At 35.7% G+C, this 16,433-nt stretch overlaps 1 protein-coding gene across 1 annotated transcript in view; it reads right to left on the reverse strand.

Annotated features, from left to right (window-relative positions):
• Positions 1 to 997: 997 nt before the first annotated feature.
• Positions 998 to 16,433, reverse strand: part of LOC144973249 (uncharacterized) — a 31,529-nt gene continuing 16,093 nt past the window's right edge. Inside the window, exons 7-12 of the mRNA XM_078915469.1 lie at positions 15,433 to 15,542; positions 11,553 to 11,909; positions 10,031 to 10,140; positions 8,380 to 8,625; positions 6,123 to 6,212; positions 998 to 2,112 (exon numbers count right to left, since the gene is read on the reverse strand). Coding sequence (XP_078771595.1) covers positions 1,603 to 2,112; positions 6,123 to 6,212; positions 8,380 to 8,625; positions 10,031 to 10,140; positions 11,553 to 11,909; positions 15,433 to 15,542 — 1,423 coding nt within the window. The 3' untranslated portion in view covers positions 998 to 1,602. The remainder of the gene's footprint in view (positions 2,113 to 6,122; positions 6,213 to 8,379; positions 8,626 to 10,030; positions 10,141 to 11,552; positions 11,910 to 15,432; positions 15,543 to 16,433) is intronic.

The raw sequence follows: 16,433 nt of genomic DNA on the forward strand, positions 1-16,433 counted from the left end.
CTAAAACCACAAAATGTGCACAGATATTGCCACAGGATCTCCCTCCAAATCCATCTGATGGGTTTCCTCTTAGCAAAAGACTGATCAGAACAGGCAGAACCATAAATTATCTCATTCCAGAACAGGGAGAAACATCAAGGCATCAATTAATGATACAGGTTTACCTTGAAGGGGGACAATGTCAGGGGAAGCCTGTGTCGTGGATGGCTGCCTTAAAAGTGAAAAAAGAAGACAAAAAAGGAGCAGGGGGTAGCAATTCCTCTGCTCTCATGGGAATTAAACCATCACTTTTCAGAGACAATTGTTTGTTTTTAAGGGTTTTACGGCGCTTGCAACACATTTAGGTTATATCAGCACCAGTAAAAAGGAAGAAAATGGGATAGTAAACAGTTATAGAATTACAATGTAAGCACCCAAGAAAAAGTAAGACATAGGGGAACTGGGAACAAATAGGGATCAGATGTAGATTCCAAGAGCACACCACCAGTGTACTTAGTTTGAGATCACCTAAAAGTCTCATCCAGACACGAGCACAGGTCCCAACTAAGAGGAATACACTCAAATGTTTACCAATCATTTAATATAATATGTAAACTCAACATAATACAATGCATAACAGAGAGATGATTTACAAGGAAAAAAATATCATCTCCCAAAACTATAACTATACATTCGACTGTTTCCCTCCCAGCCAAAGAGCTCCGGCAAGGATCAGGACAAAACTAAGTAATCTCATTCCAAGACAATGACAGGAAACAATTGAAAAACGGGTATGGGGGGATAGAAGACACAGCATGTACCTCCCCGCCCACTATGGGAGGTCAGGATCCCCACCCAGTTTCAGAGACAAAGACAGAGAGCCATTTGGGAAGGACAACAGGAATTGGGGAACAGAAGATCCAGCAAAAGGAGACCTCACCTCCCACAGTGAGAGATCCTAAAACCCCACCCCCCAAAAAAGAGGGGGGGGGGGGGAAGAGAAAGGCTGAGACTTTAATAATATATACAAGTTAAAATTTATTTACAATGAGAAGCCATAAAAATATTGACTGTATACATAAAAATGCAAATATACTGAAACAGGGGATTTCGGCAACTTTTTTCCCTGTTTCCCATCAATGAACACAAGATATATCTATAATGAAATCACTTGAACAGCAATGGGGATTTTAAAAACATTACCATTATATTCAAAAGTAAAATAACATTTGCTTTGGCATGTTCTTGTTTGCGAGTCATTTCCATTCATAATATTCATCTTCATTACAATTAGAAGAGGGAAAAGATGTATGTTACTGGAAAAACAATTTTCTGTCCTCAAGGAAATTTTGACATTAATTGTAAAAAAAACAAAAACAAATCAATTATAGCCAAATCATCTTGACTGTTGAGACCAATGGTACTAACCCATTTTAATAAAAATGTAGATTTTATGAAAATTCCATAGAGTGGCAAAACATTATTTCAATTCAAGAATTTATAATCCCTACTGCTTAACATTTTTGAAATGAGGAAAGTGGTAAAAAATATTGTAGGATTCCAGGAACAACTTTGATGCTTACAATGGAATTAACACCTTGCATTCGCCCCATATAGGTACAACTAATACCTTCTATAGTAAGAGCTGCTTTCACCACCTTCTGTTTGATCAGTATAGTCACCACTTCCATAACGGTTGGAATTGCTACTACCACTGTAATTTTCATTACGTTGAGAGGTCCTGTTACCGCTTGAATTACTAAAATCAGCCTGCCTCCTTGAACTTCCCCTTGCAGAATCAGACTTATGAGATGTCGAAAGAGATGTGTTATTACTATGGGTTCTCTCTCCCTTAGCACCACGCACAGCATCAGCAGAGTAAGACTGTGGCAGTCTGTGACTACGAGAAGGATGGCTAGAGTCACCAGCAGTTGCACTGCTACGATCTGTACGTTCTCCTCTTTCCCTGGTTCTCTCTATACGGTCACGATCATTGCTTCTATCACGCACAGAGCGTTCCACCCGGTCAGTTCTGGGCATGCGTTCAGGTCTATCACCACGGTCTCTATCATGTCTATCTCTTTCCATACGGCTTCCCCTGTCTCCTGACCATGAATTTCCACCAAATTCCATCTGACAAAAGAGAAAGATAAATGGGACAGTTGAGCAAGGATATAATAAGTGCAAGCACAAAAAAAAGCTTCTAATAATAGTAGCTCTCAATATCAGTCAACCTGTCTCACATACAACACAGCACGGAAATCTCGAACAAGTTGGGACCGCACCTACTTGCTCAAGATTTCCGTGTTTAGTATTTTACAAGAATATATGTGGGTGGTTTTGGTAAGATCTCATTATTTTTTTGTTTGTTTGTTTGTTTGTTGCTTTAGGTCTCTTCCAACACAATTGAGGTTATATGAGAGACCGCTGAAACAAAAAAACAAGCAATCTAACAAAAATAGTACAAATGTAAATCAAAATCATAAACTAAAGATATCATAAGCTAAATTATAAATAACCAAGAACAAACAGGCAGAAGATTTACAGAAAAAAAATATCCCCTGTCAAAAATACAATCACAAACCAAAGAAGCAGGATAGGCTAGTAAAGAGAAGAAACGACATCACTATCGGATCGTACACCCATGCGAACATCATAGGTATATGATTCAAGGGTGATGCTCCCATCCAACCACCCGCAAGATCTCATTATAATGAAGTGAAGTGCAGCTTCTTGTTTCATTCTATAACAGATGGTATAATATTCCCCTTTCAGTGAACTATAATAAGAAGACTAGTCTCCTCTTGGTACTGGTACATAGAGTGAAGCGTCACATTTACTAGACACTGGTCAAACATACTTCGGACATCCTCTCCTGCTACTCACATACACATGCTCCACATAAACACAGTCGCATACGAACACACAGTAAATAACATTTAACGTCAATGGGGAGCGATGGCAGCTTTCGGTTCCATTCAATAGATGCATAGGCAAAAGAATTTTATCAATGAGTGCGAAAGTGAAGGTTCAGTTTGTTCGAGATTTCCGTGTTCGCCTCTGATAGTATTTAAGATTTTTGTGATGCTGGTAGTACAAAACAGAGGGATTAAAACAGGGTATTGAGATGTGTTCAAGATTTCCATGATTTCGAGATTTGGTGTTCGAGATTTTAGTGTTGCAAAATATATTTTTGTCATTCCTACCACCCCCATTTGTATGCATTCTTCATGTCCAATGCCTTTTCCTCCTATCCCTTCCATGTATGAAAAAACCCCCACAAATCTTTTAAGTGAGATCTTATATGGTACAATATCCACTAAATGTGCTCAAACTGCTTTACAGGGAGTCAGCCAACAGGAATAGTGAACATGTAGAACAATTTTATGAAGACAGAGACAATGTAAGGTTAGCATTTTACACCCATGTCTGGTGCAAGAATGTGAGTAAGGACTCTTTTGAAAAAATTTGGATATTCAATAATAGAATTGTCACACCATTTTAAAATGTGTCTATAAAAATACAACTATCTAAGGCTGGCAATACTCTGTACTTCGCTTGTTGCTCAACAAGGCACATAATATTTTCTAACAATGAATGCATATACTAAAATATTTGTGAGATTGTGTCTCTTGTCCCGTGAAGAAACTCACGGATCACAACCATTACTTCTTGGGCGTGTTATGTCATATTTTATGACTTTTGTGAATGCTAAATAGTGTATGGGGTTTTTGATAGCTCAGTTGGAAGAACTTCACAAACAAAGGGATCCAGATCAATCCTGGGTAAAGCAAAGTTTTATTTCTGATTCTCTGGCCCTCAATGATTTGGTAGCTTTGTCCATTACATTTGGTGGACAGCACTTTGCAATAAAATATCAAAAGGGTAACAAGCAAACTGTTGTATTGTATAGAAGTTAAGATAACCTCTGCTCCATGAACCTTATGGCTTTGGACTACTTTTAGGTGTATGCTCTATTAAATGGGGCCTCTACTTGTTTGTTTTTAAAGGTTTTACAGAGCTTGCAACAATATAGTAAAAAGAAAGAAAATGGGATAGTTAAAAAATTCTAGATTTACAATTAAAGCGCAAAGATTATGTAAGATAAAAGGGAATTGATTCAAGTAGGGAACAGGATAGAATTCAAGATATGGATATTGTGCTATGTTTTTAGATGTTTGGATGGATTGGCACCTGAATATTTGCAGTAACTGATTAAAAATTATGAACCCACTCGAAATTTAAGATCATCTCAGTCCCAACTTCTAAAGGTTACCACATAAAAATCCACTTTTGGTAAAAAAAAAAAGTCTTATCATCCATTGCTCCAAGTCTATGGAATGCACTCAGACCTCGGACAAAGTCCTGTGAAAATTTATTCTCTGTCAGGAAATGTCTGAAGACTGAGTTGTTCCATAAGGCTTATTTTTTATGAAATAGATGTTGCTTAGATCTTATTTCTGTATTTATGCTTATTATGTAGTGTCGTGATTTTTATTTATTTGTTTTGTTTTTTAAACATTTTTATTATGTAAAGTGCTGCAGAGCATGATTAACGTTAATTTTAGGCGCTTTATAAATTCATAATTTATTTATTTATTATTATCACTTATTTATTATTAGATGTTGATTCCAAGAGCATACCATCAATGGACTCAGTTTGGAATCAAAAAGTCTCATCCAGACACTAGTACAGGATCCCACTAAGAGAAACACACTCAAATGTTTACATGGTATGTTCAAAACAAAAATATAACTATCAGTACAAAACAGAGAGATGCTTTTTAAGGAAAAAAGATCACCTCCCAAAACAAACTCTAAACATTTGACTGTTTCCCTTTTAGCTAAGGACTCAAGCAAAGGCCAGGACAAAACCAAACAATCTCATTCCAAGAAAAGAAAGAAAGCAACTTGGAAAACAGATATAATGTGACAGAAGACACGGCAAGTGATCTTCTGCCCACCATGGGAGATCAAAGGACCCCACCCAGAAATGGGGGCTCTGTTCAGGCTTATGGGTTATATCAGTCATAAATAAAGAAGGAAAAGAATGTTGAAGGGCATACCATTGAGTTCGTTATAACCTATAGTTCATTACTGCTTGTTCACTGCATGCCTTATGATCTTATTGAAATAAGAAAAAAAAAACAGGCCTTATTTTTTGTCAATTCATTACAAGTCAAGACGAGTGCAGAACCAAGTACCAGTTGTTGAAGATCATACCTATTTATTATTACCACCATTATTATTACTTTTGTCATCATCGTCAATATCAACATTACTATTATTATTATTATTACAGTCCTAGCGGGTATTGGGGATGCTGCTTAATTGGCCGTCCCCATAAAACAGCTGTTTCGTTGTCTCCAATTTAAAACGATGGTTAATAATATGCAAAAAACGGGACGGTCAACTGGATGTATGCTCACACTGAGGAATGAACAATAGACTTTACCCGAATCCTTTGTCAGTGTCTATCGAGACAGCCAATCAGGTGTGCCTTCAAACCGTGTGTCATAGTCATCACAAAGATGTATAATTTACCTGTATTCCTAGGCAGTGTCATTTACTGCCATCGTTACGTACATGGTCATGGGTCAATTTACCAATGGTGCAATGGGTAATGAGTCATAGCTTTCAAGGCTGTCACCCCCAAACGGTTTGTTTTTTCAACGAGAAGAATGGGTAGACAGAGCATTCTTAATCCATTTTTGTTAATTCTTTTGTGCCATTAGATTTGTCTCTCATTGCTAGATCAAATTAGCAGTCAAGTGGCCGCTGAAGTAAACCAAATTAGTTGTCTACAAGTCTCCCTGATTACTATGTGGACTATGATAAATCTGAAAAATTGCCCAATTTCATGTCCACTGCTAAATTGGGACAATTGTTTCAAACCGAGCTGTCCCAATAAAGCGACTTGGACTGTATTATTATTATTATTATTTTCATAAAAATAAAAGATGTAAATCATATGAAAATGACAGTAAAATATAAACTAAATGCTATGCCCAAATGTTCACATGATTTTTTTCCCCCTTTAGAGTTACAATATCAACAGTATATAACAACTAGTATGCCCAAATTCAAAGACAATTTTAACAAGTTTTCAATTTTTCCACTAAATGACTTTATCAAATTCTCACCTGGTCTCTTTTCCTGGATGGATTAGACATACCAGGGGAACTACCAAAATGTCGAGGTCCTTGACCCAGTAGGGACACCTTGCTGGCATCCTGAAAGAAACCAGCATAAAATTCAAAGATTAAAAAATTCAAAACTTTTTATATTGCCTTTATTGTTACTTCTCAAATGCTGACACTGCAAAGTACAATACATTTCTTTATAAATATCTTTGTTTGTTTTTAAGGTTTTACGGAGCTTGCAACACATTCAGGCCATATCAGTGCCAGTAAAAAGGACGAAAATGGGATAGTTAAAAGTTCTAGAATTACAATTAAAGCGCCCAAGAAAAGGTAAAACAAAGGGGAATTGGTTCAAATTGGAAACAGATGTAGATTTCAAGAGCAAACTATCAAAGTACTTATTTTGAGATCCTCTTAAAGTCTCATCCATACACCAGTACAGGTCCCCACAAAGAGGATACACTCAAATGTTTACAAATTATATATAATACATAAACAAAACATAATAAAGTGAATAACAGAGAGATGATATACAAGGAAAAAAAATATCATCTCTCAAAACTAACTATACATTTGACTGTTTCCTTCTCAGCCAGGGTATCCGGCCAGGACCAGGACAAAACCAAGAACAACAGATTTTAAGGGTTCTGGAAATCATTTTGTTTAAAAAACTGCTGTTTGCTATCTTACTGTAACTTGGTAAATATCTAGATTAATACTTACTCTTAAGACTAAGGCTTTTTAAAAAATCTCCACAAGCCTTGAAGACTATTTTAGGGGAGTTAAAAACCAAATTATTCACAAAAAGTTGTATCTTGATGAAATTTGATACATAGGATTTCGCACTAAATGTACAAATACTCAATTTCTAGCACTGTTGGGAACAAGCTGGTCCCACTATACCTACTCGAATTGTGTGTGAATCTAGTGAACCCCTAGTACCTATTGGCAAATTTGACCGATCACGGCTCATAAGTTGAGTCATAATCAGCATCCTCAGAATCATTATCATTTTAAAAAAAGTTTGTTCTGGGACATTTCGAAGTAATATTATCAAAATATTTTTAATGAAATCAATGAAAATATTCACGAACAAAATCTTTAAGTAATCAATAAAATCAGTGATGATAATGACAATTTTGTCAAAAAGGAGGAAAATCTATCGGCCCGTCTGTCAAGCCCAAATCTAATGCAAAAATAACATAGCTATTCATTGTTACATAATATTACGTAATATATTACTAACTTCTAAAACACATCTATTCTGATCAGAAGATACAAACTGACTTTTTGTAAATATAATTTAAAAAATTGTCATTTCCAATTAAACATTTTAGAGCCCTATAATGCTTCCCACTATATCAAGAGATTATGATAAACTTTAGGCCAAAAGGAGGTATCTGTTTTTATACGACAAATCCGGCTAGTATGTGTATTACTGCAACCTTGTGGTTATGCAGCTTATAAATAAGAATCTTTAATCAATTGCAAAACATATTCCATCAAATGAGTGAATTTAAATTAAGCCTTAAAAAAAATTATTATCGATCAGCCAAACTTACTGTTGAATTTTCTCTCTACAACAAAGTGATATCTATAAACATAATAATGTGAAGTTAGAAAGTCGGCTGAGAAAAAAAATATATGAAAAGAGAGAGAGAGAGAGAGAGAGAGAGAGAGAGAGGAGAGGGGGGGGGAGGAAGGAGAGAGAGAGAGAGAAGAGGAGAGAGAGAGAGAGAGAGAGAGAGAGAGAGAGAGAGAGAGAGAGAGAGAGAGAGAGAGAGAGAGAGAGAGAGAGACCACTCTGATTTTAGTTTTAATTGGTAATTAGACATAAGTTGTAATGAATTCATTGGAATTCAGAACAAACAAAAAAAATAATTTTTTTTAAAGGAGTACAAAGCAAAATGGTACCAAAATATTGAAACCCATTTGCTCTATCCCTTTCCCTTTTGACTTTCTTGTCATCCAAGGCTGTCATTGGTATTGTGCCACTATTCACATTTGGCATCAGTGTGTCTTAGACTAACGTCATTGGCATGGGAGTGTCATCAAAAATCATTCTGCTGAGCAGAGGTGTCAAAAAATGACAAGACATAACGGTGATTTTTCAGCTAAACTACCACTTAGCCGAAACTGTTTGGCACAGCAAAAACAGCTGAAAATTTCAGAAATATCCTAAAATCCTGAAATTCCGTGGAAGATTATCGTCACTGATAAAATATCAGTAAAGTTTTCACACTAGGTAAAAACGTACATGATCCATTAGTCCTCTTGAATTTGGACCAGAGCCTCCAATGTTGCCCCCTGAAGCAAAATGACGAGGAGCTTGACCCAGCAAAGAATTCCTCTGCAGCACGGACGATGGAGGACCTCCAAAGCTGTCTCTCTCACTCGGTCCACCTCTGACTGATCCACCTTGCTGCGATGTGTTCAACATTGCGATCTGATTCTTTATTGCCTGATTCAACTGGTTCTGAAGTTGTAACATCTCCTTTGTCATCTATCATGAAAATGAGTGACAAAATAGGAAAGTAAAATAGATAGGTCAGCCATATTATAAGCACCTAGAGTAGTTTTCAACATTTCGCAAGGCATTCCATGACAGACAATAAACAGGCCTGTAAATGGTTGGTGAAAAAATTGTCGGAACTTTTTGATAATACGAAAATAGACACAATACAGATATGACACGTCAATTGACTAGTCAAATCATGTCACTTTCCCCTACTTATTTATAATGAGGTCCTTATTTTATAGTACCAAAAAAAATCCCACTTATTTGAGAGACTACCCACTTTTGTGGGCCCAGGTCTGAGTTAGTTGTAAAATGAAAGGAAGAGAACAATTCCTACCCTTTTGAAGGATGTGTATCTAGTGCTTGACACAGGAAGCTGCGTATCTTCGCTCCTGTTTGTTTGTGTTAATTTTTTTTTGGATTAATTCTTATAGAAGAAGAAGAAGAAGAAGAAGAAGAAGAAGAAGAAGAAGAAGAAGAAGAAGAAGAAGAAGAAGAAGAAGAAGAAGAAGAAGAAGAAGAAGAAGAAGAAGAAGAAGAAGAAGAAGAAGAAGAAGAAGAAGTGGTGCGGTCGTGTGAGAGCTTTCGAAGAAAAATATATATTTCGAAGAAAAATAGTTATTTCGCATTATTTCTCTTCCGTCTCACATCCAGACGAAAAGAATGAAATATAGCAAAAAACAGAGAAGGAATGGAGAAATGCGTGTGTGTTGGTAGCAAAATAGAGACAAATGCTCTGGTTCGATTCTACACACTTCTGTGCGTGTTAGTTATTTACAACTAGGTGTGTGTGCGATGACTCGCGTGAACTTCACGACCCTCTCTCGCTGGCTGTGGCACAGTAGCCAGGCAGTGAATCCACGTCTAGCGGAGTGTGTAATATTATAGCTAACTGATAGGCGGCCTAGTTTTGTTTGTCTTTGATGCAACAAATAAAAAGTTTTTTTGAAACGGAATAAAATCTGATTTTATCTAGGAACGAAATAAAACTCTTGTTTTCTTTTTTATTGGTTCTGTTCTTTGACGTTACGAATTTTATTTTCACTATTAATTTATTTAAATTTAATATTAGCACAAATAGAGCAAAATCGTACTGTCGGAAATCTGACAATAGTTGGAAGATTTACAGGCCTGAATAAAGGATAAAAGGAGAGTGACATGTACAATCAGAATTGTGTCAAATGAATGCCATCACTGTGATTTTCCATAAAAATGAATGGTTGTTTTACAGGAAATGTTTTGCTTTTTTTTCCCAAAGAGCAGCACTGATCACAAACATTGACACACGAATTGTGTCAATTTGCACACATTAATCTAAACTGGACTATTGTGAATAAGTATCTGACCATAGGCAATTAACAGACAATGCAAGAATAAGCATAAATTTCACCTGACTATCTTGACTTCTGCGCCTGCTATTCCTTTCACTCGAATCTCGATCACGACTTCGCTTTTCTTCATACCTGCGTCTGCCTGGACCACCAGGATAATCACGAGGACCTTGAGCATCAAGATATAAATGTTGAAAGCCAGAGATAAAATATTCCATTACATATATATCAATAATAATAATAATAATAATAATAATAATAATAATAATAATAATAAGCTTTGCACTGACAAAACTGGAAAACTATTACTCCACGTAAAAAAAAACCCCCAACAAACCAAAAACAGAAATCCTGAGCTGTTATAGTGCACTATCCACAAAATGTGCATAAAATGCTTTAAAATAGGTTCCAAGCCAACAGCAAAACTGAGCATGTAGGACAAGACATGACATTTTTTTATCAACAAAGACAGCCCTGTATAACAATCAGGTACTCATCTTACACCTGATTAAAGTGAGAAAATGTGAATAAAGAGCCTTTTCTACGGAATCGATTATGTGCCACTAGCCTATGACTAAAACGAAAAAACTTAAAGATTAGAAGTTTAATGTCATATGAGATCCAAAGCTGCACGCAATTAAAACGACTCGTAATTTGTCACACACAAAAAAAAAATTAAACCCAAGACCTCAAAAATATATTTAGAAAAGGTGTATCGTAATATCATAGCACAACATAAGCAATAAAACAGCAAAAGTAATAATAAAGGTGCAAAGACTTTTCTCTGACAATTTCATTTGCTAATCCATTTCAACCATCACATAGAAATCACATATTAACCCATTTGCTAATTTGTTTGTATCCTATGTCAGATTGTGAACTAAAATCATTAACAGATTCTGGTGGTGGGTCTTGAAATAATTGTCACAGACACAACAAACTTTTGATCAATAAAATTTATATTAATTGCAGGGTAGCCACTTGATCATCTTAGAATCTATAATGAATTCTGTACTTAAAGAACTTAAAAGTTTTATAGCATTTTCAAAAAGTCACCATATTTTGCCTTTACACATTCTTGCATTAATACAAAACAGTCTGAAAGTTTTATATTGGCTACCAAGAGCATTAACAAAACAGTATATATTTTTAAAAGGCCTTGACATTGCAAAATATGCTAATGATTACTATGAACGGAGCAAGTTTATCATAATTTACTAATTAATTACAATTGTTTTTTGTTCAGAGCAGTACATCAATCACAAAATCAGTTTGGATTATTGCTTTTAATATTTTCTTGATTTTCATAAGCTCTGCTAATTCTTGTATAACGTTTTTCCCTCTTGAGCTTTTTTCAATAATTCGCCTATGGAATTAAACACAACAGATGTCTTAGTTTTCAAAATTTCTTTTAAATTAATATATTATCCTTGGTATTATAACAAAAATGATGTGTTCTAACCTTTTTTGTGTCACCCAGCACTATCACAATTTTAGAATTAAAAAGGAAACTTTTGTTTTCTTCCATCTAAAGTTGCAGTATGAACAAGGCAAAAGGTAATAGAAAAGAAATAAACTTACCTGGTCCCCTCATCCTGGGCGGCATGTCCATGGGCCAACGTCCATCCCCAGGGCGTCTTGGTGGGGGAGGTCCCCCCATCATTTCTTCCTCATTCATCAGACCTCTAGGCATACGCTGCATCATCGGAGGTCCAGTTCTCATAGGCGGTTTGGGACCAAGAGGACCAACACCACCTATACGTCTTGTCATAAGAGCCTTCTTTTTCAGCAACATTGCTCGCCTATTCAGTGTAGATGGCAGGAGAGGTCTTCGATTCATGAGAGAACCTTGATTGAGAGCATTGGAATCAGCACCTGTCAACTCTTTTTTGTCAGATGGAGGGTTGAAGAATACAGGCGGCAACTGGATAGCCTTGACTGAGAAAGACAAAGAAAACTTCACTATACAGAAAATAACAAAATACATTTTTGGGAGTGGCGGGACAGAGAGGGGATCTCACTTACAACTTAGATTCGATATACATAAGATTTTTAAAATCCCTTCTCACTACAGCACAACCCCTGGTTAGCGAAATTGACTGCTGGTCCTGATTTTTTCCTATATACAAAAAAAAAACACCAAAAAACCCAAAATAGCGACATACATTTTAGTACAACCTCTGTTTAGTGACATTATAACAATAGTTGGCACTTGATACCGATGCTTGATACCGGACCATCACCATATCGTACTTTTAACCTATAAAAAAACGCCTTTTCCCCCCTCCCAATTGAGATCGCTTTGTTATTGACAAATCAGAATACATGTCTACTACACTGCGTGGAATCAGCGCTTGCAAAAGTAGTTTATCAGTGGATAGAACTCTCAAGAGTCCAATAACCTTCCATGTTAGTTACCTGTCTGAGGTCAGTGGAGGTTAACTGATATCAGGCAATGTCGTGTCCAACGGGGACAATTATGGATATTAATGGTGTTATAATATGTTGGAATATCGAGTAAAATAATAACAGCCTCTTTCACTTTATTATTTTCATTTTTAAAATCCGCTGTTTCTCTAAACATCAGTCCAAATTTGATCTTACTGTGGTTAATACCTGGTTGTTATTATTTGTATTTAAAAAAATATATCTCAAGATGTTGATCTACTCATTTTTAAGTACTTGTAAATTCTGGTGCACTTAAATAAAAATTTCGTTATTCAAAACTCATCACATGGATTGAGGTTTTAATTAAAATCAAAACTAGATGTGTGCATCTGTGTTCTTGTGCTGTATTATCCTATTGTTAAATGGGTGTTCGAGCACTGTTTACGTTAAAACAACGACAATCCACATTTGAGAATGAAAGCGTATTCTAACACTGTTGAGCTGTGTTTTCTCTCAGGCACTGGTCCATGCATCGCAGCTATGTATTCAATGGTCTCACCAACACTCCCTTTTCCCGCCATCTTGAAAACCCCGGAATAACGACATCCCTGGATAATGACTAATTTTCCGGTCCCGGGAGATATAATCCAGGGGTTGCACTGTAGTAAACAGTGACTAGTTTGTTGGAGGAATCCTACTAAATAGGCATAGCATATTACAATAATTATTCACCCTAATAAGATGGTTGCAAACAACAATGATCACTCTTCATTTCATATTTAGACCTGTAAACATGGGTCTCAATCTCAAGTCAGAATTTTCAAAAAAGAGGAACATTTCGCTGCTTTCCTGGGAGGAATGTGCATTTTATCAATAATAAAGTGTGTATGAAATAGTGCAAGACAAAACAAGAAAGAAAAGTTTCGCTGCTTTCCTGGGCAGAATGTGCATTTTATCAATAATAAAATGTGTATGAAATAGTGCAAGACAAAACAAGAAAGAAAAGTACCAGAAAAAACCTAAGACTCCTTGATTACCGGTCAGAGGTTAGATCCTCAGTCAAGGAAGACTCACTTTTTATCTGATGTTTTTTTTCTCTTGTATTTTACACAATTTTCAGATCTGAATCTTACACCAGTGCCTGCTCGCTATTGACAATACTGGTAAACCATAAAATTATCAAAATAAACATCATTTGACAGTCTAACCCTCTCCATGCCAGCTATATTCAGATAAATATTGGGTGTATCGTAACCCATGTTTCAATTTTCCCATTGTTGGTAAGATGAGGGTTAAAATAGGAAATATTATCTAAGAACAAACAAATATGATAAGCTCCATGCAACTAAACAAAATACAATGTACGGTTTTCCAAACAATCAATTGTCACAAGCACTCCTAAAAGCACATTATACCCTAATGGCCATACATTAAACCTTAACAGCAATTATATTCCCAACAGCAATAAATTTAATTCATTTCTTGCATCCTTATCGATGCTTAACAAGTCATAACTGCGAGCCACGGATGGAACAAACACCTCATATACTGTGAGAACATATTAAAATTTTAATAAAAGAAATTGTCAGAAAATGAAATAATTCTTTTCTTTTTTTTTTTTACATTATGGAGATGTAAATTACACTTTGAGAAAATTTCTCAGCAGTCCAGTGTAAAAAAAAACCCCAAAACAATCCAAAGAAAAGAAAATGACGGAATCAAAGCAAACAGTGACAGACAGAAAGTAAACAGTATGAATGCCAGAGTAGTAAAGCATTGGTAGAAAACTAATTTGCAGGGGAATTAATCACTTACAGCTAATTTTCCTTTTAATTAGGTACACCATTTGTCTAGAAACATAGTCAACCAGTTAGTTAACAATATGAAGCAATCAAGAGTAACAACAATGTTGATTAAGTTTTATTATTTCTGGTGGTTCGCATTTTAAGTGTTCCATGAAATTTAAGTCTGCTATTACAAAGTAGAATTTGGCTTAGAAGAATAGGGAATTTATAGCTCAGCCACTGTCACCTTTGTGAAGACGACAGGTTTGAAAAGTTCAATTTCTCAAAGGCTGTGTGAAAATATCTAAAATCTAAAAGAGCCAGTCATTAAAAGTTATCAAAATCGACCTGTGTGCTATGTGGAGTGATGTTGAATATTCTGAAATTATTATATTATAAAGCCTTGTAATGTATTCATTCATCATACTACTCTTGTGTTTTTTGTTTGTATTTGTTTCTTCTTTCTTTCTTTTCATTCTTTTTATAATTTGACAACTTGGCCAATTTCAGTCAATTGACTGGGATCTTACAGGTCAACATATTTTAGTAAAATCTTTAAAGGGCATTATAGTATGCATTAATTAGCATTATAATATCATATATATATATATATATATATTATATATATATAATAATATAAAGAAGATAGATAGAATAGATAGATGATAGGGAGAGTGAGAGAAAGAAGGAAGAAGAGGAGAGAGAGAGAGAGGAGAGAGAGAGAGAGTAGGAAGAGAGAGAGAGAGAGAGAGAGAGGAGAGGAGAGAGAAAATGAGAGAGAGAGAGAGGAGAGGAGAGAGAGAGAGAGAGAGAGAGGAGAGAAGAGGAGAGAAGAGAGAGAGAGGGAGAGAGAGAGAGAGAGAGAGAGAGAGAGAGGACAGAGAGAGAGGGAGAGAGAGAGAGAGAGAGAGAGAGAGAGGGGAGAGAGGACAGAGAGAGAGAGAGGGGAGAGAGAGAGGGGAGAGAGAGAGAGGAGAGAGAGGGAAGAGAGAGAAGAGGAGGAGAGAGAGAGAGAGAGAGAGAGAGAGAGAGAGAGAGAGAGAGAGAGAGAGAGAGAGAGAGAGAGAGAGAGAGAGAAAATAAATACTGTAAATGAGCTGTTCAAAAATTGACAGAAAAATTTCGACAAACCACAGACATGGCAAATAAGCGACTGAGAATTTACAGGTCTAAATACTGAGAAATAAGTTGAGACATGTATAATTCAAATAAAATCCATAATTGACATTTGAGTTCAGTAGAGCTGATATGTACCGAAAGATCAAACAAATAGTTGGGGGGATACAAACCTGCATCATCAACTGAAAGTTTAACATGAACATCATTGATTTCCAGTCGCTTGAAGGATTTGTACACCAACAAAGAAGTCACTGGAGTTTTACACTTCACTGTAGCCTTACTGTATAATAGGATTGGAAGTACATGATGATTAGACCTGCTCAATCAAGAATAAATAAATTTGTAATATTTAAATTTAATCTGAAAATAGAAATTAAGTATAAAGAAGTTCTAACTCACGACACTGGTGAAAATAAATGTACTAAAGAAAGTGGAATTGATAACTTGATTGCAAGTGCAATTCTGAGTAGAGTGGGAAATGGAACTAAAATGATGGAGCCAATATTTTTGAGATTGATTTCAAGATGGTTAAAAAAAAAATTAAAATATATATATTTTAAAAAAATAACCGGACGAAGAGAGGCAATGATTCAAGCCAGGAATAAACAAATTCTAAGATAAAACATGTAAAGGGACTTGTTTTAGTATTGACAGACCATCTGGTAGCAGTATATCAGTCAGCCTTACCCATCAAGTATTGAAAAGCAAAGAAATGAAATTTGACCTTAATCTTACTACATTTTAAAATAAAGGACTTTTAAGTATAAGTATAAAATAAAGGACAGATGACAATTTCAGCGATGGTAATTAAAACTTTGTTGAGCGAAAATATGACTGCTGATTTAAGAAAAAAAAAATGAGATAAGGCAGGCAAAGTGCACCAAGAAATAAAACTTGAATATCTTGCTGTAATTTGGAACCCAAGAATGGCACAATGTATTGAAGAATGAGGATGTGACTTTGTGCCCTTGTAAAAAAGCAGAGTTGTTTCATCATATCCATACAATCCAGTCATCTGTGATGAATCCAGCTTTCTCATTTGGTACTGAGAGATGAGATTCACTGAAACCTTGAAAAAATGAAAACAACAGCTTGTGGTGATGCTCTACAGAGTGAGATGATGCTAATCTTGACATGGATTAATATGTGTTGGTCTTTTCCATTTTTCATT

Source organism: Berghia stephanieae, chromosome 5 (genome assembly GCF_034508935.2).
Source record: "Berghia stephanieae isolate SIO BIC M18660-M18661 chromosome 5, UCSD_Bste_1.3, whole genome shotgun sequence".
NCBI lineage: Eukaryota > Metazoa > Mollusca > Gastropoda > Nudibranchia > Aeolidiidae > Berghia > Berghia stephanieae.